This window comes from Apaloderma vittatum, unplaced genomic scaffold, assembly GCF_000703405.1.
Source record: "Apaloderma vittatum isolate BGI_N311 unplaced genomic scaffold, ASM70340v1 scaffold900, whole genome shotgun sequence".
Lineage (NCBI taxonomy): Eukaryota > Metazoa > Chordata > Aves > Trogoniformes > Trogonidae > Apaloderma > Apaloderma vittatum.
The window spans coordinates 59,274-84,428 of record NW_009693778.1 but is presented as its reverse complement, the minus strand read 5'-3'; the positions used below and the strand labels follow the sequence as shown (position 1 = coordinate 84,428).

Below are 25,155 nucleotides of genomic sequence, written 5' to 3'. Positions count from 1 at the left end.
GGATGGAAAAGTCATAAAATTGTTCTTAAGATGAGAGACACAAAGATGAAAATTTTACAGCTAAAACCAAACACAACCCAACAGTAGAGAGAAAATAAGAAAAAGAACATGAAAGATTGGCAAAGGAGAAAAAAAACAACAACCAACCAGCCACAAAACCTATCATTATTCCTTAATGCCAATTTTTTTTAAAACGTCCCTTTCAGGAAGTAGGATTTCACTAAATTGCTAGAAGTCAGGTAAAACTGTGAGGAATTTGTATTTGTTTTAAATGCTTTATGTGATAGCAGCAAAACTTTCCCTTGACAGTGCCTGATGTATGTCTGAGCCCATTAGGTTGTATGTGGATGTCAGGGTGTGGCCAGAAAAATGATGGGTCTGATTTTGTAATTCTGCTACTAATCGAGCTGTTGCAGGAAGTGGGAATATAACCACTCCCCATCTTTTTCTTCTTTGAAAGAGGTGCTAAAGTAATTTACGTATGCTCATATTTCCCCTTATTAACCAGTAAGATTTAAGGTAATAAGGTTCTATAAATGAAGTAAGGTTTTCCATCAGTTTGACCCTTCTCCAGTAGATAAGGATTTTTTTTTTCCTCTGTTTTCTAACTTCAGATTAACATAGCTCTTACTTCTGTAATATTTTTCTTCACTGCAGATGCTAATAACTAACATAAGATCAGTCCTAGAATTAATGTTGTAGAAGATTTTGTACTCATTTCCTGGCTTTTTAGTAGAAATTTTGACTATTGCTGGAAGAACAGACTTGTTTTAAAGTCCCATTTTGTTTAGTCCTTGGAAATAGATTGTTACATGTTTTTCTTAAAAAGCAGGAGTTTTTTAAGCTTCTTTCAAACAAGATAGTAACTTTTTTTCTTAAAATATAAGGTATTTTTAGTAATAGGCCTGTCTGTATTCTTAGGAATTGCATCTTTTGAGGTGTAAAACCAAATTATTAAATGGAAAAGAAACACTAGGCTGAAACTATATGAAGATATTATTACTTTTATGAAGATATTATTAGCTATTATCAGAGATACTGAACTTGTGTGCTGTTCCTTTACTCAATATTTCGGTTACAATTCTGCAAAATAGTGAAATAGATTTAGTATACATATATCAACTCCTACATTGTGTCAAAATATTAGATAGCTGAGTAAACTTCTGTGGTGTCTTTTGTAAATATTCACTAAATAGCTTAATACAGTGGTCTTTAAGTAACTGAAGTTAGGGAATTACTTCACAGTTGTCACAGGCAGTTGTGGGAAAATCTGATTTAAAAAGAGCAGTGTTGGGGAAGGACTGTGTTTGGAATGCTAACTATATCGTTTTTAATAAAACCAGGTAACAGTGACAGACAATGGTATTCCTGCAAAATCAACAATTGCACGGGTGATTGTGAAAGTCTTAGATGAGAACGACAATAAGCCTCAGTTCTTGCAGAAGTTCTACAAAATTCGCCTTCCAGAGCGTGTTAAGCCAGAACGAGAGAGAACTGCTCGGAGAGACCCAATCTATCGAGTTATTGCTGCGGATAAAGATGAAGGCCCCAATGCAGAGATCTCTTACAGCATTGAAGATGGTGATGAACATGGCAAATTCTTTATTGAACCGAAAACTGGAGTGGTTTCATCAAAGAAGGTTTCTGCAGCAAGGGACTATGATATCCTTTCAGTGAGTCAAAATCTTGCATATCGTGAATGACGTGAAGTGTTCTCTTTTCTGTATTCTCATCACTTCTTGTTCAGTAGCTGACAGGTGACTGCAGTGTCTGAAGTAAGAAAACTTCAACAAATACAGAAATACTATTTTATGCGTGTGTTTGGTTTGGTTTATTTTTAAAGGATGATTTTGGATGTTTATATTGAGAAAGTGAATCAAGAAGCTGCTGTGTTCTTTTCCAGAACATGACAGATAATGAACATGATGAGGAAACATAAACAATCAGTTTGACTCTTACAGGGTGAAAGCAAAATAAAAGTGAATTTATGGTAACAGTTCGTGCTTTTATCAGGTGCTGCATACTTTTTTTCTATTTGCTGCCCAGATAATGAAGGGCAAGTGGCACTTTGAGAGACACTTAACCTTTTTGGATATATCTCACACAAGCAAACATGCTTGGAGCTTATTACTGCTTTTCCATTTATGTGACATAGTGATTTATGTGGTCCTGTAGCCTAAAAGATGTGTCTGTTTCACAGATTAAAGCTGTAGATAATGGTCGTCCGCAAAAATCGTCGACTACACGGCTTCACATAGAATGGATTCCAAAACCTGTCCCACCCACAGAGCCCATTTATTTTGAGGAAGCATTTTTTTCTTTTACGGTGATGGAAAGTGACCCGGTTGCTCACATGATTGGTGTAATAGCTGTTGAACCTCTTGGAACACCACTTTGGTTTGACATAACGGGTAAGGATGCCTTACAGGCTTTTATTATTAGAAACAAATGCGTGGAGTTTGAGATACTGGAGGGCTCATTGCAGCTTGGTTTCTTAATCGCTATTCTAAGTGATGCAAAGTTTTGGCATTCTTTAGCTGTACTTTTTCTCGTATTTTGTTATAAATCAAAATAACTTAATTTTTTATCAGTGCCACTGTATATCAAAAAAATAAATTGCAAAATACCTGCTGTGTTGCAGTTTTGAGAAGGACTTATGAATATTCTGTCAGTGCAATTAAAACTAATCAAATCAATCTCATAGACTGTAGGGTAGGGGAAAAAACCAAAATGTCAGTTTTCTGCAAAAGAAAGAGAGGTTATCGTGTTCACATTGATTTCTTGTCCTCTGGGCTGCTTCTCAGTTTGTTGTCGCTTGATTCAGTACTAAAAATAAAGCTTGCAATGTTCCTAACCCTAGCAAACTTCTCCCTGTGCATATTCCTCCTATTATATTATACCTTGGCCTCTACCATTGAAAGGGGAATTCTGAAAAGTAATATGGCTCTTTGTTGGTGCTGTGGTGACAGCAATACTTTTTAATCAGCAGTTCTTTTTAATTTTAGACTTATTTGCTAGATCTATGAGTACCAGGGTACACAATGTTCACTATATAGCCAATACTAAAAACAAGTTCTGTCATGTGCTTTGGAATCAAGGAGAATAGCACAACCTTATTTCAGGAGAGGTATCTCCTAGTAAACTGTTTCCAGGATTCAGATAATGCTGTCAGTTTGGGGGTTTTCCACCACATCCACAAAAGAAAGAAGGATCTTTTCCAGCTTGATTACTACTGAAAATTTTAGCCACGATTACAGTGTTAAGTTGGGGAGAGCATTTTTTTGTGTTATTTCTTAAAAAAGTTAGTTATTTTAAAGGTCTGTTTTGCTCCTTCGTATTTCCTAAGAGATTCTGAGAACAACAGTTAAAACCAAAGATTGTAAAAGTGATGTATGTAGCAGGAATATATAAATGCCAAAAAACTTAAGAGTGTTCTCAGAAAACTTCCAAGCACATGGGAGCAGACACAACTCTTCCCTAAAGTTGAGCTTCGTGCTTGAACAACCTGTGGTGATATAGTCATTGCTAATGTATTAAATATTTACACAGAATTTTTTAATGGTTCTTTCTAATATATTCTGGGAAATAAAAAAAATTAGTTCTTGTCCAAATATATATCATAGTTGAATAAAAAGTGTTTGCATTTAGACAAACCAAGGGTTTAGATATCCATACAGCTGTTTAGAGGGAATGAAGAGTTCAAGATGTCTTCTTGCATTCTCATAGGGGCAAAACTCTGCATTAGAGGCATTTTGGAATCGAGCCTGCTCTTTTTCTGGTCTCCCAAGCATATGCACACGTAGACATGGAAGTAGAAAAGCAGCAAATATAATTTAAGTGAGCAGGAGAGAGGAGAAGGTTCCGTGTTCTCCCATTCAAACAGGGTTATCCAGTCAACAGCAAACAGAAACATCCATAGACCAGGAGGAGTCCATTAAAGTAAAGATTAAGAGAGGGATATTGTCAGGAAAAGCTGAATGGTTCATGGAGATGAAAGAAAAAGTAGATAGAAGGAGCCTCGGAGAATCTCCACAGAGTACAGCAGTGGTGTTTCCTGGGGTCTTTTATTAGCAAAATTTGTTCATTAGATTTGGGATATGCTTTTCTATTGCTCTTTTTAGTTTGCTTCAACTGCTGTGCAATCTTGAGTAGTGTGTACATCTGAAGAGGATTCTGATGATAGTGTTGATTTGCTCCTTCCAAGCATGCAGCACAGTTTATAGACTTTCCACTGTATGCTTAACACAGAAAACAGATGATCTTTTCCTGCTATTTTTAGAAAGATATATACAGAAAAATCCAAGGGAAGGGAGCAGAACTTGTCCATGCGCTGTAAAATAAGCCATTCTATTTTGACTGTTTCTCAGTAAAAGTATTTTGGAAAATTTTCTATGTGATCATGTTGGGAAGTTATTGGGTGCTCTTACAGGTGGTCACTTTACTGCCCTCTTTGACTGTTTCTAATAGCATGAATTAATTTGATTGACGGCTTTCCTTTGTGTTCTGTGCTTGCTTTCCATGCTTTCTTTCTTTTTGGCTGAGCCAGGAGACAAGCTTGCTAGTGAAGTATTTTACATCTTACAGATGGCTTGTGACCTGAACTGTACAGCAGAAGGTATCTGCTGAGATCACATAATTTATTACCAGATTATGAGATCTGAAATGAAAGCGTACATTTATAAAATATTTATTTTATTAACCCTTCGGAAATCAAAGTGCTCACAGTTGCATTTGTGACAGGTTCGTTTTTGTTTCGTTTTGTCATCATTACATTTGTACAGCATCAATTCAGAGCATCCAGTTTTGGCTTTGGCCAAAATTGTTGCTGTTACACTTTCAGTGTACCGGATGCACAAGTTTGGGTCAAGTTCTGCTTCAGTGGATTACCAGATACCACCATATTAGGCAAGCCCTTTGTGTATTGCTTGATAAGGAAGAAAAAAAACCCAATTAGCGAGTTCGCCCTTGAATCAGAAACTGAATGAACAGATTCATACCTGTTCACCCTGCCTTCCCTTCAAATGGAGATGACTTTACTGAGCCATCCAAGAAAATGTTATTGAATGCCAGCTGTGAAAGAAAGCTAGAGACTCACTTTCTGAAGGTGAGATCTTGCACAAAACCTGTTAAAAAAACTTCAAGTATGCCTGTTAAAAGATGCTGCCTTTCCTGCTGTCCAGGTTATATCCATTTGTGTGATTCAGAAACTGCCGCTGGGCCAGTAAGAGGAGTTGGCTTTCAGTGAAACTAGAAAAATTACATTGTCTTTGTCATTATCAAATACCTAAAATCCAGTGAAGCAGAATACAGCCCATCTTTCCGAAACTGATATGTCTGTTGTGCAATGGAACCTTCTAAAGATGAAATTCTTTTTACATGTGAATGGGGGCCCGTATCAATATTTGTTGTTCTTTCTTGCATTAAGTATCAATTTGCAACTTTCGGAACATCATCCTCTCGCTTCTAGCCTTGGCTTTTTATAAGAGGCATTTAGTGATTTCTAAAACATACCATTTAAAAAGTCTTTAAAAAAAAAAAAAAGGCATTCATGATATCTGAATGCTATCCTTGTAAAATATAATTAGAAAAAAACATGCACATAATTAGGAGAAATTGGTTTGCCATATTTAGCACTGGCTTGACCGAAATGAAAAATTGATTCCTCTATTTTAGGCAGTTTATTGAGAGGTCTAAAGCAATTGTAATTAAATGGCAGTATTTTATCATCGCTAACAATAGTTGGACTTAATGGACATTGTATTCTCATGACAATCTGCTTGGGGTAGTGTGATGATGATCAATTATATATTTAAATGACTAACTGTAGCTATTGATCTGCATAGTTATTAGCTATATTTCAAAGGGTAATGTGAAAGTTTCACAGGGGAGGATGATTTGCTTCAGAAAAGGAGCTTGGCCATATTTAGACATTGGGCATTTAAGTATTTAGCACTTTTCTGAGTCCTCCTCATCTTTAGCAATTAGTGAGTTCTTTAGATGCTCAGTACTGTAGATTTTTCAACCCTATTTATAGTAATTTACAAGTGTATTAGTTTGTACGCTGATCCAAAAGACGCAAATTTGGCTGTCTGTTTTGGGATTTTCATTTATTTTGATACAAAGTGTGTTTTTACTAATCAGTCTGACAGTCTGCACAAAATAAACTATTGTATTTCACCTGCTAGTTCTCAGTTTCCTGCTATTTGGAATCTTTAAATTCTGCTTTAAAATTAGAGAATCTTGTTAAGAATCTACCTGCCAGCTTTCCATGAGCCAGACAAATCAGCTTTGTCCAAAACTAGTCAGTTTTAAATATCTGTAGGTAGCAGCATATTGCATTACCAGGAAAAAAAGGAAAGGGTTTAAAGTAAGTGTGTGTGTGTGTGTATATGTATATATATACACACACATACACAAAAATAAGTGTATGTGTATACAGCTCCACCTTCATTAAACATCTGAAGACAGAACATGTTCATACATGAAAACAATGAAACAGTTTTACAAACTGTTTTTATGAACAATGAAAAAGTTTTACAAACTTCTCCCTCTCCCAATTTCCTAAACAAGGTGGCAACTATGACAGTCGATTTGATGTGGACAAGGGCACTGGAACTATCATTGTCGCTAGACCTCTTGATGCAGAGCAGAAATCAAATTACAACTTGACAGTAGAGGCAACAGATGGAACCAGATCTATCAGCACTCAGGTAATGGACTTTCTAATGAAGCGCTTCTAGAAGAAGAAATTTTTAGCTAGGGGATGGGGACAGTGTTGCATTTTCTCTTTACCATTTTTTTCATCCTGAATGATGCATATGGTTTATATAAATTAGAGCCTCTGCCTAAGTGTTGGATTTTGGTATTTGTAGAGCCATGTTGTTTGGTAGTCCAGGTGGAAGGTTGTACGTTACTACACTATAGTCAGAATAAGCAGCTTTTAAGTTATATCATGTTCCTACATTAGCTGAATAAATGAAAGCATAAACTAAGCCCGTCCATGCATGATTTACTCACAAGAAAAGGATTAATACTTATCTGAATTACCCCTCTTTATCCAGCTCCCTCGAAATCACCAAATAATGTGATTACTTTGCTCGAGATTTAAAAGACTGCCATTGTAAGGTTGTTTGGTGTGTCTGTCTGTCTCCCCACCCAGCTCCGTGAAGATCTGTGGATGACAAATTGTACCATGTCCAAGTTTTGGTTTTATGAAACTGAGGTGTTCATCCTGCATGTTTTACAGATAGAAACAAGGTTTTGATGATAGCATTTTCTTTTACCTTCAGTGGAGGTACAGATTGCCAAGAACTTTCCAAAGAGCATTAATCTCAGACAAATTTTTTTAAAAATACCTCTCTACTAAGTCTCCATGGTGGTGGCAGTTCTTTGCAGTTGGACTAAGAAGTTCGCAAGGCAGAAGACTTTTGTGATACTACTAGAAAAACAACTCATAGTAAAGTAGGTTATAATAAATATCCCTTATGGTTTTCCCAACTAGTTTCTTTCCCCAGCCCAGAACCTGAATATCTTCGGAAGTAAGATTTAGCTGAGGTTGTTCTGAATGGAGCCATGAACACAGAGGAGGTCCACTTTTCTTCCATATAGAAAGGAAAGCACTTATTTAGTGATTTAAGACTTGGGACAGTGATGTGTCTGTGTTACTTACTATTCTTTGAGCTCATGAGGACTAAGTGGGTTGTTGCTGTCTTTTCTGTATGTGGAAATCTGTGTTATGAACACAGGTTCTTGCTCAGCTTCTGTGCAGTACATCTGTTTTTCTGTTGTCTTTTCTAATGTCTTATATGTTGTCTTTCTCCTTTTGACCAGAGGGAAGAATATTTCTTGTCAATGTGTAGGATTTAAAAACAGACTCTTTACTGAGCTGACTGCACGTCTGGAGGCTTGATAGGTCAGATAGACTAAATTCGATAGTAGAAGATGGCACAGTTAGCAGTTTCCTTGGAAAGCTGCCTTTTCTTTTAATGATGACAATGAGGTGTTATTCTAGACCATGAATCTCCAAACACAACAGCATGTCCCCCAGACAGAACTTGCTGCTATCGTAGCTATGGTGCCATTGCTTCTGGTGCTGGTAACCACTATAAAAGGTTTGGGGAATTTTGCTGTAAAAATTATCGCATAGTGGTATCACATTCATTTTTACCAATCACAGAATGCTCTGTAGAAGGTATGAATTAGTTTGAAAAGAAATAGAAGAAAAATCTCTAAGGTCTCGTCCAGCTAAGGCCATTCTATGAAACCCAAAGCCAGCTAAAAAAAGAATTCCCTTTGCCAGTAAAGTCAGAAAGACTGCAAGCAGCTCTCCACACACACTTCAGCCCACTCCCAAGAATGCAGTAAAAAATGCCACCATGCAGAGACTGTTGGGGTAGCCTGGGGACTAGTAAAGAGTGAATATGTGGTCTCGAAGACTGCAGATATGCTATCCAGCACTGCTGCTTTTATAGCTGCATTTACATAGATGTCCTGAGCTGTCACAATTGAACCGTAATCTGCTTAGTCTTCTGGGACAACCGGGAATTGGAAGGTCACAAAAACACTTTAACACTTCACCCCTTCTCTTCCTCTGGGTTATGCGATTTAGTTAGTCCTCAGAAGTGCGTATCATAGCTTTTGTCCAATTACTTTAAAGGAATTTGTTATTTTATCATTTTGTAAAGCTGAGTGAATGATATAACCATTCTTCAGCAGAAGAATTGGAGTAGTAGTCTCAAATTTATCGCCTCATTTCTGTGATGGCTCTTTGTATGATTTTCTTTGGTGCCTTTCCCCTCTCAGCCAGAATTGGCAGGAGCAGGGGTTGTGGTTTCTGTTACAAGCAAGCACAAAGACTTCCTTTGCAGTGTCTTTCCTTTTCCCCTGCTTCTGGAATCAGCACAAGTTATGCTGTTGCCATTTGAGTCTCATGTTACTGTGGTTTATAGACTGAGGAGCATGTATTAGTTCAAACTCTGTATCTGTTGGTGCATGAACAAGCTCCTGATTTTTAACTAATTCTTTTATCTCACACTGTAACTCCTGGCCCACCCAAATGGACTGATCTGTTAAGGCAGTCCTTGGGACCATGACAAAAAAAAGATGCATTTCAGATGAGGTTCAACTTCAGGGGAATTAAACATGTTGATATGAAATCGAAGTCGAAGGTGTGATTTGTGGCTGCCAGTGTGTAAATTCCATTAATCACTGCTGAAATAATGATGATTAAAAATAATGATTTGAGTGTTGATGTGGTGTTGGATTCTTCTAAGAGCTGATAAACAGTTAAAATGGAGCACAAGTCAAAAGAAATTCTGAGTACTGAATGTATATATTAGGAATAGCAATATGCCATACACAGCTTTTGGATTACAGAGTAATTTCTGTAAACATTGGAAATACAGCAAACAATTTAACAGACCTTGATTAACAGCAGATTAAGTAATTTTATGTTTAATTGGAAAACGAAAATGACATTTCAAGACGTTGGGGAAGGGGACAAGAAATGAAAATCTTATTATGTAAAAGCAGTGTATAGAATCTGATTTTAAACTAGAAGGCGTTTGCTGGCCTCAGCCCATTAACATCTGTAGAGCATTTGAATCTTTTTAAGACTTCAGTTAAATAGCTTTTTTGAAAAATACAGCAGGAGTAGGCGGGGAGGCTGTTAGAATTTTGCATGCATCTAAATGCCAAATGCATGAGGCAAAACAAGGACAAACAAATTCCAGGCCTACAGTAGCGATGAGTGATAGATGATGTTAGAGATGACTAGTGTCACACATTGAGAAAGGAGTATCATTAGAAAAACAAAACAATGTACTTATGTTTTTGTTTTATAATGTTTTGCCCTGAAATATAAAAGTTTATTCACAAGCTGTAAGTAGCAATATATAAACTATTTAGGGAGGAAACAAAAAGAAGAGAAAATAACCCTGTTCCCAAGTATAGCCACTTGCAGTCATTGCTGAGTCCAATTTTTTTCGTTGCAAGTAATACTTAAGATGGTTTAAAGCTAATTGCAGCATTTTACTTATTGCTATGTAATTGCAGAATATTTAATCTTAGGTTATATAAAATTTATATGGATATTATGCTTTGGGAATGAAAGAGTATTCTTCATTGATTAAATGTGCATTTTTGCTCGTGATCACACTGCTGCACAGAGACATTTTAGAACTGGAATGCAGTTAAATTATCTCTGGATAATACAACTTTTTGTTTATGAAAACGATTATAAACACATCAATGTACCTATCATGTAGCTATGAATGGAGAGGGAGGGAAATTTTTAAACTCCACAGAGAATTGGCAAATGAATAGTCAGATTAAAAGAATCCAAAGGAACATCGTGTTTAAATATTGCACACTGAGTTTGTTTTGTCAATGGAACATACCTTCTCTATAACTTACTAGTAATGAATGCTTTCCTATGCAAATTTAGGTTTCACCTGTCAAATAATTAATAGATTCCAAGTCCTTCCCCTAAATAATCCTGGGCTGTTTTGTTCTTTCTGCATAACCAGGTTGCATCACTCACAGTGACATCTCTGAGTAGAGGGCAGTTGTGCAATACAGCCCTTGCATAGCCTTGCAAAATAAGTCAGGTTTCTTTAGTTGCAGACAATTTTGTTTCAGAGGTCACATTATGGTCTGTTAACGTCCAACTTTGCTATAGTGTGCATCTTTAACATACTAATATTATCTCTTAATAAAGAAGTTGCATATTTCATTTGAATTTAATCTTATAATTTCATTGAGAAATGCTCTGTAGCTCTTTTTATTGTTATACGTATTACTTTAGAATAACACAAGCTCTTCATTAATTTTGTTCACACAAACCTGTATTTTTCTATAGGAGTCTTTAAAATTGCTCACAGTTATTACTTTAGGTCTTTTTTGTTCGATTTGAAGGCTGTAAGAGTTTACCTGAAAAGTTGGTCCTCTTACATATAAAAGGAAATTGCACATCTAGAACCTGTCACTCAGCATCAGTAAAAAGCCCTGTCTTGAAAGGAAGGATTCCTTAGGACATTTATTTAATAGTTTAGATTGAAAGGAGTCCCTGGAGTTCATCTGGTTAAAACTCCTGCTCAGAGTAGAGCAAACTGCAAAGTTGAATCAAGCCATTGAGGGACTTGTCAGGTTCTAAGTGCCTGAGATGACAGGCTTTTATCACAATGTTTAGCAACTCTCCTTGAAAATATTTTTTCTTACATCTGATTGTAGTTTCCCTTACTGGAGCTTACGAGTGTCAAGTCTTGTGCTTTCACTGGGCGTCTGTGAGTAGAGTCTGGCTCTCTTTCCTGCAGCCCTCCCTTCACATGATAGATGGAGGGCTTCTAGAGCCCCGCTGGTTTTAACATTCCTTCACTGGGTTCATTGCAGTTTGTCACGATCTCTCTGAGACTGCAGGGCCCAAAACTGTAGTGGATCTACAGTCCCACCAGCAAGTGTCAAATAGAGGGGAATAGTTTCTTTTTCCCAGTCCTCTACTCCCCATATTAAAGCAACCCAGCACGCAGTTATCCAGGTTACCAAAATGGTACCTGTTGATTCATGTTACTCTTGTCCACCAGAATCTGTGGAGGGCCATAGAGTAACAGCATCGGTGAGTGAGAAATGAATCCTAAACTATATAGATAAAACACCTTTCACTTGAATCTGAAATAAACTTTGGATTTGAGGTATAGTCAAAATGATTGCACTAATAGATCAAATTGTGTATTTGTATTCTGTATTTATATTTGTTTACCAGTGTGGAGAAAAACTGCATACCTGCACAAGAAATTTGACAAGTAATGGAATACCTCAGCATCCACTTGTAGTGACTGAGTCATTATGTTTATACCATAGTGATATGTTTTTTAATAATTCATATTTAATAGTGGTCTGCATTTTAAGGAGCTCTCTCCTTATCTGCTTACCTTGACAGTACTTTTTGGAAGGATGTCTCCTTATGTGTTTAGCAGTAAGGTCGTTTTGACTGCCGCACTAGCCAATACCAGGGGAAGCTGATACCGAGTCCTTCTGATGGTGTGATCAACAGATCAGCTAAGCTGGTTTGTTGTCTGTGCGGTTAGTCTTGCAGGTGTCAATGGTGATTTCACAGACACTACATTCCTGGCATTTAGCTTACTACTTTGCTCATTTTTTTCTATGGTGCTCCGCAAAATGCTGTTTTCCTGTGCTTGTTTTGTGTAGCACTGGCAGCATTGATGGCCACGTCTTCTGCTCCGAAGATTTATCTAACATAGTTGCTCGGGAATCGCATACCCTCTCACTTCTGATTTTGACCTACGTTTCTATATTTCCTCATTTTGGCAGAGGGGAAGACATGAACTTAAACAGCAATTTTTATTTAAATTCATCAAATTTGACACTTTTTCTTAATATTTATTCCAGCTCTTTGTTTCCTTTCTTTAATCAGTTTCTAATCTCTGGAAGAAACAAACTCCTTAGTTTCTGTAGCAACATCTCACAAGGGATTTTATCAATATGCCAAATAATTAGCTTATTTCCTATTTTTTTATTTTTCTTTATTATCCAAGTGAAATTTTCCATGAAAATATTCTTTCTGGTGACAGTAATTTCACCTGCCAGAGAGGGCAATATCCCAGTTTTTGGGAGGACTTCTGTGTGTTACAATACAGTTATCTCAAGTCCTTTTTATTCTCAGGATCTCACTTCCATTAATCAGTTTGCCTCTATGTAGAGTAACCATATAGATTTCTGGTTTGACTTGGGCAGGTGAGGCAGATTTGTGCTTAGTAAGATTCTTCTTCCCTTTTCCCTACACCTCTTAGATCTCTCCCCCTCCGTGAAAACTAAAATATCTTAGGCTGGAATTATTTCAGTATTATGATCTGATTTTTAATGAAATACCCTCTTTTTATCTCTGTTTCTCAAATATCATCAATGCCTTCCCCCTTCCCATTGTATCATTTCAGGTGTACATCAAAGTTATAGACACAAATAATCACAGGCCTCAGTTTTCTGCTTCAAAATATGAAGTTGTTATACCTGAAGACACTGCACCAGAGACAGAAATTCTGCAAATCAGTGCCACGGACAGAGATGAGAAGAATAAACTGATTTATACAATGCAAGGCAGCACTGATCCCATCAGCCTTAAAAAATTTCGTCTGGACCCTGCAACTGGCTCTCTTTATACTTCAGAGAAACTGGATCATGAGACAATGAACCAGCATATTCTCACAGTAATGGTAAATAAACAGAAAATTTCTTCTGTAATCAATAACAAACAGATCTTCTTTAATGTCTTTTTCATTTGCCCTCTTAATTCAAACATTTACTTATGTGGTTAATTTGCATGCAGTCTTTGTCTTGATGACTGGTACAGATTGAATGTTGAGTTACAACTAATATTTGATGAACTACTGGAATAACAGTGCTAATTACTAATAATATGCTAACTGTTTCAGGTTCGAGATCAAGATGTTCCTGTAAAGCGCAACTATGCTAGAATCATCATTAATGTTAGTGACACAAACGATCACGCTCCGTGGTTCACCAGCTCTTCCTATGAAGGACGGGTGTATGAGTCAGCAGCTGTTGGATCAGCAGTACTCCAGGTTACAGCATTAGATAAGGATAAAGGAAAAAATGCAGAAATTGTGTACTCTATTGAATCAGGTATTTTGACCTTACATCTTCAGTTTATTTTGAAGCACTGCTTGCTGATACTTTGTTTCAACTGGAGACATGTAAAAATATAGCTATGAAAAGAGAGCAGTTCAGGTGTATGTGTCGTATTCTGTGAAATGCATTTAAGAGCGTTTAAAAGTAAATTGCAATAACATATACTCACTTCCCTCCGTTAGCTATTTGTATTATCCTTGAGATACATTTGAACATTTTAGTAGCAGTGCTAGTAGAAGAAGTTACTTTTAAACCCTTAAGAGGGGTGTGCTCCTTAGAAATTGCAGAAGCATTAAATTCAGGTCTGAAACAACCCCCTACCATTCTTTTTTGATAGTATAAGTGATCTTATGTGGCATAGGCAAAGCAAGGATTTGATGAAAAGAGTGAGAACCCAAGACAAGTGCTTTTGTGTTTAGCACAATGTGAAAGGAAGGAGCTCAAAAATAACTTGTATCCATATACTTAAAAACTGGGACCATTAAGTTGTTAAGTTAAAGGTTCTGATAGGTGTAACAAGGAAGAGATTGCTTTGCATGGTTCCCCCTGGCTGATTTTTTTATAGTAGGACTGCTATTATAGCTCAATAATATATAAGAAATTCTTTAATAGCTGGTGAATTTGACACTAAGGTTCTTTTCAGATTGCAGGCCAGAGAAGAGTGTTAGATGCTGCTGCTTGTTTTTAGCATCAGGGTGTCTTTCTGAACCTGCCTGTAACAAAACAATTCAAATGATGGCAGTTTCGAATAGTGTGAACACAAGATGACATTGACAGAGTTCTTTTACAGACTGAAGTGAATTTTGGTTCAGTCCAGTAAACCTAGATACAAACCTGATATTACTAAGGCCCTGAACTATTTAGGCACTGTGACTGGGGGAAAAAACATAAGGTTTTAAAATTTCATTACCCATATGCAGTACTACTTTCAAGGTAGAAAGTAATTTAAAATAAAAATCTCAGTAAAAAGCATGAGAAATTATATGTTGAAGAGAACAGTAGGTGAAAATTTGTTCACTTACTGCTGCATGCAAGGTGATATGTGCAAATGCTTTTTTTTTATTTGACGTAAGTTGCTTTGTCAAGCATAGCAGTTGTTTACTGCAAATATTATCCTTTTCTTCCCCAAAAGTGTTGTTTTGATATGAAAATATACTTTGACATACTGTATTAAAAGAAAGATGCAATTGTGATACTCTAAAGAGGAAGAATGTATTTTAAATGTCTTGTAAGTTGCTTCAAATATATGTTTGAGTTTTGTTATTTGTAGGAATTTGACCTTTTTACTAAGCAGGACACTAATGTCCATGAGGCCGTTCTCTTGTCTTTCCTGTTTTGGAAGTGCTTGTTTTATAAATGCCAAAGTATGGCAAGTAAAAAAAAAAAAAAAAATCTGTGCATGCTGCTTACAGTGAAGTTACACCCTGTTCTCTTGCTTTCTTCTAGCTTTTTGTAGAATTAAGCATAAGACTTTAAGTTTGTTTTACAGGACTGTGATCTACTGGGAGGTTAAGTCTTATAATTGATGCCCTAAGCATATGGAGGGAACATTCCTTGAATGTTTGTAATGACTGCTTAGATGTGTAATGGAATATTCTAAGAATGTCACTGTGTTTAGAGCCTCCACTAGAAGAAAGAAAACCCAAACAAAAAACCACAAAAAACTCCCTCTTGCCTACTTGTGTGCATAATTCAGAAGTTCTTAATGAATTTTTTCCATGCTGAGAACATGGCTTTAGTAATGTAATGTTTCAAGGAAGTTAGATCTTACCATATCTAGTGCATGAGCTGAATGTTATATACAGTGTTGTTCAGCTGTATATTTGAAAATGTAAAGAAAACAAATGGTTATGAAATGACAGCTGGTAAATCTCAGCAGGTAGTATTTTTTTCCTAATGCCACTTGCCTGTGTATTAATAGGAAGTTAGGAGAGAGATAACTATTGGTTCAATTCATGAAGATTAAATTTGAAGCAATTTTAAAAATACTTGCATAAACAATTAAGATGCACAAGTATGAATTCATTAAGCTACTTTTTTTTCAAGGCAGCCGAGTTACTTTAGATCATAAAATGTAACTTGTATTCTACTAATGTTAATTTCTGAATATAATTTTCTTTCAGCTTGGGTAGACATTTAAGTTGGCTTAGACATGAACCCAATGACAAAGATAATTGGAAGAAAATACATAATTTATAATGTTGAAACTTGCAAAATACTTGTTATCTTTTTAAGGTTTTTAATGGAAAAAGAAACAATTTTTTTTTCATTTACTTTCAAGGCTTGAGTGGCTCTGCTAACTATTTTTTATGCAATGTTTCCACAAGTAAACCTAGAATTAGTGCTAACTCTTGATTATAGAAAACTTTCCAGAGAGACTAACAAATGTTTGTTAAACAAAACTAAGACACTTTAATATTCTTTGTTATCACTATGTGATCTCTTTTAGTTTATAGCTAAATAAGCAATCATCCTCTAAGTTCTCTATACCCATTTCTTAATTACGTTTCTTTTTCTCCACAGGGAATATTGGAAATTCCTTCTTTATAGATCCCGTTTTGGGTATGATCAAAATTGCAAAGGAATTGGATCGTAGTAACCAGGAGGAATACAACCTGATGGTAAAAGCCGCAGACAAAGGAGATCCTCCGATGAGCGAAGTGACCTCTGCGCATATATTTGTTACAGTTTCTGATAATGCCTCGCCGAAATTCACAGCCAAAGAGTACTCTGCAGAAATCAGCGAGAGTGCCAGCATTGGCAGTTTTGTTGGAATGGTTACGGCATACAGTCAGTCTTCTGTGGTTTATGAAATAAAAGACGGTAATATAGGTGATGCCTTTGCTATCAATCCCAACTCAGGTGTCATTATTTCTCAGAAGATACTTGATTTTGAAACTATGCCTTTTTACACTCTGACTGTGCAAGGAACAAACATGGCTGGCTTGTCCACAAATGCAACCGTTTTTGTACATCTTCAGGATGAGAATGACAATATGCCAATTTTTATGCAAGCTGAATATACGGGACTCATCAGTGAATCAGCTTCAATTAACAGTGTGGTTCTGACTGACAAGAATATCCCATTAGTAATTCGAGCTACAGATGCTGATAAAGAATCTAATGCTTTACTTGTTTATCAAATTGTTGAACCATCTGTCCGCAAGTATTTTGCCATTGATTCAAGCACTGGTGCCATTCGGACGGTAATGAGTCTGGACTATGAGGAGACAAATATTTTCCACTTTTCAGTGCAAGTGCATGATATGGGGATACCACGATTATACGCAGAATATGCAGCTAATGTTACTATTTATGTAATTGACATCAATGATTGCCCTCCTGTGTTTTCAAGAGAGTTATACGAGACATCTGTTTTGGTTCCAACCTATAAAGGCGTGAAAGTCATCAGCGTAAATGCCACTGATGCTGATTCAGGCGTTTTTTCACAATTACTTTATTCCATTATTGAAGGCAACATCGGCGAAAAATTTTCAATAAACCCTAAGACTGGAGATATAACAGTACAAAACACAACTCAGTTACGAAGCAGATATGAATTAACAGTGAGAGCATCTGATGGCAGATTTGCAAGCACTGCATCGGTAAAAATTAATGTGAAAGAAAGCAAAGCAAGCCAGCTGAAGTTCACACAGAGCTCTTACTCTGCAACAGTGCAGGAGAATTCCACGGAGGCAAAAACAATAGCTGTTATTACTGCTATAGGGAATCAAATAAATGAGCCTTTGTTTTACCATATTCTAAATCCAGACGTCAGATTTAAAATAAGCCAGACTTCAGGAGTCCTTTCAACAACAGGAATACCGTTTGATCGTGAACAGCAAGAATCTTTTGATGTGGTCGTAGAAGTGACAGAGGAATATAAACCATCAGTTGTTGCACACATTGTAGTTAAAGTCACAGTGGAAGATGTAAATGATAATGCTCCATTTTTTGTCAACCTTCCATATTATGCTGTTGTTAAAGTAGACTCTGAAGTAGGCCATGTCATTCGACGTGTCACTGCAGTAGATAAAGATACTGGTAGAAATGGAGAGGTGCATTACTATCTCAAAGAACATCATGAGCATTTCCAGATTGATCCCACTGGTGAAATATCACTGAAGAAAAGGTTTGAACCTGACACACTGAATAAGGAGTATCTGGTCACAGTAGTGGCAAAAGATGGAGGAGACCCGGCTTTTTCTGCTGAAGTTATAGTCCCAATTACAGTTATGAGTAAAGCTATGCCAGTTTTTGAAAAGCCTTTCTACAGCGCAGAGATACCAGAAAACATTCAGCTCCATAGCCCTGTAGTACATGTACAGGCAAACAGCCCAGAAGGACTTAAGGTGTTTTACAGCATCACGGATGGAGATCCTTTCAGCCAGTTCACTATCAACTTCAACACTGGAGTTATAAATGTTGTTGCCCCTCTTGACTTTGAGTCTCATCCAGCCTACAAACTGAGTATTCGAGCAACAGACTCTTTAACTGGGGCACATGCTGATGTGTTTGTAGACATAATAGTTGAAGACATCAATGATAATCCTCCTGTGTTTACAGAGCAATCTTACACTGTAACCCTTTCTGAGGCATCTGTTGTTGGAACATCTGTTGTACAAGTGACCGCTACAGATGCCGATTCTGGAACAAACAGGGGGATTTCCTACCACTTGGTTGAGGATAATAGTGAAAGTCATGACTATTTCCACATAGATGGCAACACTGGACTCATTCTTACAGCGAGAGCTTTGGACTACGAACAAATAAAACAACACAAGTTACTAATAAGGGCCATAGATGGTGGCATGCTGCCCTTGAGCAGTGATGCTATTGTAACTGTTGAGGTAACCGATCTCAATGATAACCCCCCTCTTTTTAACCAGTTGCTTTATGAAGCTAAAATTAGTGAACTGGCTCCCCGAGGGCATTTTGTGACATGTGTGCAAGCCTCAGATGCAGATAGTTCAGACGTTGACAAGCTGGAGTACTCCATTCTGACGGGCAATGACGAAAAGAATTTTGTAATTAATAGTAAAACTGGCATTATTACCATCTCAAACCTACGCAGACAGACACTGAAGTCACAATATAGTCTTAATGTGTCTGTTTCTGATGGGGTTTTCAGAAGCTCGGCCCAAGTCCATGTAACTGTAACCAGTGCCAACATGCACAGTCCTGTTTTCAGCCAGAATGAATACGAGGTTGAACTAGCTGAAAATGCGCCATTGAATACTTTGGTGACTCAAGTTAAAGCAACAGATGAAGATACTGGTACATACGGCCACATCACTTACCACATTGTGAATGACTTTGCCAAAGACAGGTTTTATACAAACGAGAGAGGGCAGATATTTACCTCTGAGAAGCTTGACCGTGAAACACAAGCAGAAAAAGTAATTGCCATTAGTTTAATGGCTAAAGATTCAGGAGGAAAAGTTGCTTTCTGTACTGTTAATGTAATACTTACAGATGACAATGATAACGCTCCGCAATTCCGAGCAACAGAGTATGAAGTAAATATTGGATCTGATGTTCCACGAGGTACTTCTGTCATTAGAGTCTGGGCATCTGATGCTGACGAGGGTACAAACGCAGACATCACATATGCTATTGAAGCGGAGTCTGAAAATGTTAAAGAGAATTTAGAAATTGATTCATTGTCTGGTATAATTACTACAAAAGAAAGCTTAATTGGTTTAGAAAATGAGTTTCTGACCTTCTTTGTTAGAGCAGTCGATGGTGGATCCCCCGGAAAAGGGTCAGTTGTCCCTGTCTATGCTAGAATACTCCCACCAGAAGTGCCTCTTCCAAAATTTTCAGAGCCATTTTACTCTTACGCAGTTTCTGAGGACATTCCAGTTGGGACTGAGATAGATATTATCAAAGCAGAGCATAATCAGACGTTAGTATATAGTCTGATTAAAGGGAACACTCCTGAAAGCAATAGAGATGATTTTTTTATGATTGACCGCCAGACTGGAGCATTGAAACTTGAGAAGAATCTTGATCATGAAACAACTAAATGGTACCAGTTCTCAGTTCAAGCACAGTATGCAAATGAAGATTATAATGTTGTTTCCTCAGTAGAGGTAAGCATTCAGGTAAAAGATGCAAATGATAACAAACCAGTTTTGGAGTCCAATCCGTATGAAGCATTCATCGTAGAAAACATGCCAGCTGGGACAAGAGTCATTCAAGTTAAAGGAACTGATTTAGATTCAGGACTCAACGGGCAGGTTACTTACAGCTTGGATCCCTCTCAAGAACTAGACGTTATAGAGTCTTTTGCCATAAACTTGGAAACAGGCTGGATTACTACTCTTAAAGAACTCGACCATGAGGAACGAGACAAATATAAAATCACAGTGGTCGCATCTGATCGGGGTGAAAAATATCAGCTGTCTTCTATGGCTGTGGTTGAAGTTACTGTTACAGATGTGAATGACAATCCTCCACGCTTTACTGCAGAGATATATAAAGGAACAGTCAGTGAGGATGACCCTCCGGGTGGGATAATTGCCATCTTGAGTACAACTGATGCTGATACAGAAGAAGCCAATAGACAAATCTTTTATTACATTACAGGTAAATCTTTTTGAGTAACGTCAAAATAACCATTTGAGTGTTGCTGGAATCCTGTCATATATATATCTTTCAAAGTATTGAGAAGTATTTGAAACCACAGAGCTTCAAACAAAGAATGCGTGTATCTTAATATTAAAAACTTCAGGGGAAAAAATATTAGTTTTAAAAACACATCTTCGACTTCCCATTTCATGTATGCCTTGCTTAAAATGCTTTCCTACATTTGTTGTATGACATTCAAATATCTGATTTTATTTTTAAAATATACTTAAATTAGTGATGGAGTTAAGCAATGAACAAGCAGAATTTCACAAAATAATAGACTATTTAATTTCCAGTGTAGTATTTTGTTTTTGTTATTTAGCACTTGTCTTGATACTGTGTTGTCTATAACGTTGCATGAATTTCTACACTGATTTTTATAGATTCTGTTGGCTGCAGTTAAATTTGTTTTATGAGCATCTACTGACTATTTCTACCTGGAAAATGGTGCTGTTTTTCTAGAAAGCCACAAAGAGTGGCTGCTTATTTGCATTTATTTTTTTTTCTCTTCAGATGTAACTTAATGTTGATAGAATAATACTAGCAATCTCTCTCCTGTCTTTTAATTAATGTCTCTTTTTGTATCTCAGGAGGTGATCCCTTGGGACAGTTTGCTATTGAAAATATACAGAATGAATGGAAGGTCTATGTCAAAAAGCCTTTGGACAGGGAAGAAAAGGATAATTACCTTCTAAATATCACAGCTACTGATGGGACCTTTGCAACTAAAGCTGTGGTGGAGGTTAAAGTCCTTGATGCTAATGATAATAGCCCTGTTTGTGAAAAGGTAGGAATAATCTTATATCTTCTGTGTCCAGCTGCTTCCATACATAAAATCTAAATTTTCTGTGGAATCACTTCTCAGGAGACTGACAAATTAGGTATTCTTTTTCTGTTTGTGACAGAAACTTGGCCTATTAAGATAGAATGCCATCAAAGAAAAGTCATTTCATGGACACGTTTCTTAAATAAAAATCCAGAGACTGTACGTTGATGTAATTTTAACACTTAATGGCTTTTGAAGAGTATAAGAAGAATTGTAGGACATTTCTCCTGTGTTAATGCATACTTTTATGAAAGGAATTCTTTTAAGCTACAGCCGTGATAGTTTATATGCTCAATTTTATGAGGAAGCCAAGTCTCAAAGAAGGCTATATACCATCACTTAGCTGATGTATTTGTGCATTTCCTTTAATAAAGGAGTTGAAAAAACTGCAATATTATCCTGCACTCAACAGCACCAAAATCTGTAATCCATAAATGTTTCCTTGTTGCAAAGCCATCCTCTTACCAGAGGGTCTGCAAAACTGGACATGAAAAATAAAGAATGGGGAAAAAAAAACAAAAGGTGGACCCTGCAAGACACATCACAGAATCACAGAATTATTGAGGCTGGAAAAAAACGTCATCAAGACTAGCCTGTGACCCAACACCACCATGTCGGCTAGACCATGGCACTAAATGCCACATCCAGCCTCTCCATAAACACCTCTAGGGACAGTGATTGCACCACTTCTCTGGGCAGTGCATACCATTGCCTTACGAGAAAGCCCGAGGTTTTCATAGTCTCTTTCTAATCGGTGTTTATATGTAAGTTCTATATAAGTGATTGCAGTTGCATACAGACCCATAAGTCAGTGTGCTTAGCTTTTTTCCCCTCTGTTAATATTGGCTCAGTCCTTCTAATTTAATGCACATCCCTGACATGGAAGAGCTGTTAAGAGTGCTTACTGAGTGTCCTTTTCTTAGTTTTTATTTAAACAGGAAGCTTTTATTTCATGCCATTACAAAAAAGACATGTATCAATTTCTTCTAGACTGAGTCAGACATAGAAAAGATAATTTGCCAAAAGAGGAAAAAGTGAAATTACCAACAATTTATAACTCCCTATTTTGAGAATGCATTTAATTTTCAGTTAGTCACTTACAAGTATTCAGAATTTTTAGCTATGCACTGATACTCAAGAGTCCCTACGGTTGCAGTATTAATTACCTTACTGAATAATCTGATAAATGTAAGGTAATTAATTAGCACATCATAAGTTCTTTTCATTTTCAGGTATTGCTTCCTCTGGTTGACTTCATATATTACCAGACACTCAAACAGTATATTATCTCATCTGTCATTCTTCCTTCTTCCTCTCCTGTTTTTAAATTGTATTTACTTTATATATTTAGTCTTTCAACGTAACTTTAAAATCTTGCAGGCTTTATACACTGATTCTGTTCCTGAGGATGCCCTTCCTGGCAAACTGATAATGCAGGTGTCTGCTACAGATGCAGATATTTGTTCCAATGCAGAAATTACTTACACGTTGCATGGCGCAGGAGCTGAAAAATTCAAACTCACTCCAGATACAGGTAATTATATTTTTTTAACTGTACAAAACTCGAGTCATCACCCCATTTTATTAAATGTTTTACTGTTACATTAAGACATACGTAAATGTCCATACTTAAAGTTTTCAATAAGGGCTTATTATATAACTGTTTAAAATGTGAGTTTCTGCTACATAAATACTGATGATATGTGGAATAGAAATTGTGGAAAAGGCAAGTGTTTTAGTATATGAGGAACTAAGGACTAAATAGGGCAATTGCTCCAAAGCCAGGAACTTCTGTGCTGGAGTGACTGGAGTAAAAGTATGCTAGAAAATTTGTACTTTTTATGTTCGTTGTAGTAGTAGCAATAATGGTTTACAACTGAAAATATCTTCATTCAGATTCTCTTTGCCTTCATTTGGTTTGGCATATTAAATGGGATGAGGTTAGATGGAGCATCAAATTTCCTTTCCATCGTAAACACCAAAAGTGCCTCCGGTTTTGTTGCTTCATTTGGTTTGGCATATTAAATGGGATGAGGTTAGATGGAGCATCAAATTTCCTTTCCATCGTAAACCGGAGGCACTTTTGGTGTTTTGTTGGAAGCTTTATGTGAATGAGATCATCTTTTAACTTGCCTGACTTTGGTTTTCAGGGCATTTGTGTATTCTGGACTGTAATACAGGTCAAAGCTAATGCCAAAAATCTGTGCTCTGCAGTCTGCAGTAGACATGCAGAACGAAAGGAAGTACTAAACAATAGAAAAACTTTAAAAATATAAATATATAGTAGAAATATGGAGGATTAGAATACTTCAGTGGCAAAATAAATGAGAAGGATCTTACTTCAAGGGTGTTGAGTGTTTATTTCGCTTTTGTTTTTTTTACTTTGAATGCCACCTGTGTGCTGTGCTAGCTTGTTAATGCATAAATTCAGAATTGGTGGGGCTAGAATACTCATAAACAGTATTTCAGAATACATTTTTGAGTTGCTTAAGAGGAGACAATGACTATACATTGTGCCTGTCATGTTTTCTGTCACGTTGAAAAGAAAGTGTGTTACACATGTTGAGGTTTATCTGAAGCACTGAGTTATATTTGATAGTGTGAATAGCTCTGTTCATTCATTGAATGTTAGAGGAGGAGAGTCAGCTTGAGCTGTGGAAGCAACACAACTAAATAGCCCAGGAAAACCATATGTGGATTTTAGCTTGCATTTTTTTTAAAGCCAAAGTTCAAATATTTTAATTTTCTTTACACAAAAACTCATGCATTTTTGTATATAAATATACGTTCTCTCTTTCTGCACCGTCAGGTACCTTTATTTTAGCTAACTTCTGTTCCAGAAGCATTTGAAGAAAAGGCAGAGGATTTTAGTGTTCAATCCTTCAAAGCTGAAAAGGCAAGCCACTGACACGTTTGGCCCAAAGTGGAGCTCCTTAGTGCAGTACAGCTGTTGATTTAGCCACTGATGAAATTACTGTCAAAAAGAAAACTGTTGTTTAGTTCTTCTGAGTATAAATATTTTAGAGGAAAATATGTTAACAATACTTAAATCTTGTAACTCTCATCAACTTATGTATATTGTTCTTTTTGCAGGTGAACTGAAAACATTAATGCCTCTTGATCGTGAGCAGCAAGCCGTTTACTATCTTCTAGTGAAAGCCACTGATGGAGGAGGAAGATTCTGCCAAGCTAACATTATTCTGACTTTAGAAGATGTGAATGATAATGCCCCAGAGTTTACAGCTGATCCTTACTCTATTACAGTGTTTGAAAACACAGAGCCGAAAACCCTTTTGACAAGAGTGCAGGCAACAGATGCAGATGCAGGTATGCATTCTTTGACTGTTATTTCTGTCGTGGTCTCAAAGTTAGAGTAATGTTTATTTAGTCTTATCCTGAGAGGTGTTAAGTCTTTCACTAGAACTGACAGATGTTCAATACCGCTCAGGATTAGACTCCTGAAAGATATATTTAGGTCTACTAAATCATGTAACACCTGACTTCTATGTGTGAGTAGCTTGGAAGACATCACTTCTGTGTCTTTTCAAAACAGAATAGGAGGGAGAGATGATGAAATAAGGGATATTTTTGTTGCAATAAGCTATTAATGTTATGATGGGTTAGGTCCATCCTTCTGGTATAAGTAAAAGGAATGTCAAGTCATGTCTGTTCACGTATGTGTACATTCGCATGTGAATTTGTGCTTCTCAGGCTGATTATCGATGATCGTACCATAAAGAGGACCGTGGTCGATTTGTAGCTTTCTATGTATGTTACTCGGTTAAGATTTTGACGTTTATCTTCACCGTTTAGTTACAAGTATTTAAGCAGACATGAACTGGAAGTACCATTAGAAAGAGCATGTTCTTAAGCTTTGCTGTAAGGAATAAAAGGGCATAAGGTGTATGATTTCCTTATTTCATCAGTTTGTTAAATAATGTTAATGAATAGTTGTCTCAGTCTCATGAGACAATCACCCTTCTTTGGGTTATGATAAAGCTAGGTTGGAATTGGAAGGTAACGAGACAGATGTT

General features: G+C 36.7%; 1 protein-coding gene across 3 annotated transcripts in view; it reads left to right on the top strand.

Moving 5' to 3' along the window:
- The window catches only part of FAT1 (FAT atypical cadherin 1), a 96,087-nt gene that overhangs the window by 48,858 nt on the left and 22,074 nt on the right, over positions 1 to 25,155 (top strand). For all 3 annotated transcript variants that reach the window (XM_009864657.1, XM_009864642.1, XM_009864649.1), the window contains exons 4-12: positions 1,344 to 1,673; positions 2,201 to 2,411; positions 6,571 to 6,710; positions 12,951 to 13,226; positions 13,446 to 13,656; positions 16,186 to 20,253; positions 20,886 to 21,082; positions 22,502 to 22,655; positions 24,215 to 24,448. In XM_009864657.1, coding sequence (XP_009862959.1) covers positions 1,344 to 1,673; positions 2,201 to 2,411; positions 6,571 to 6,710; positions 12,951 to 13,226; positions 13,446 to 13,656; positions 16,186 to 20,253; positions 20,886 to 21,082; positions 22,502 to 22,655; positions 24,215 to 24,448 — 5,821 coding nt within the window. The remainder of the gene's footprint in view (positions 1 to 1,343; positions 1,674 to 2,200; positions 2,412 to 6,570; positions 6,711 to 12,950; positions 13,227 to 13,445; positions 13,657 to 16,185; positions 20,254 to 20,885; positions 21,083 to 22,501; positions 22,656 to 24,214; positions 24,449 to 25,155) is intronic.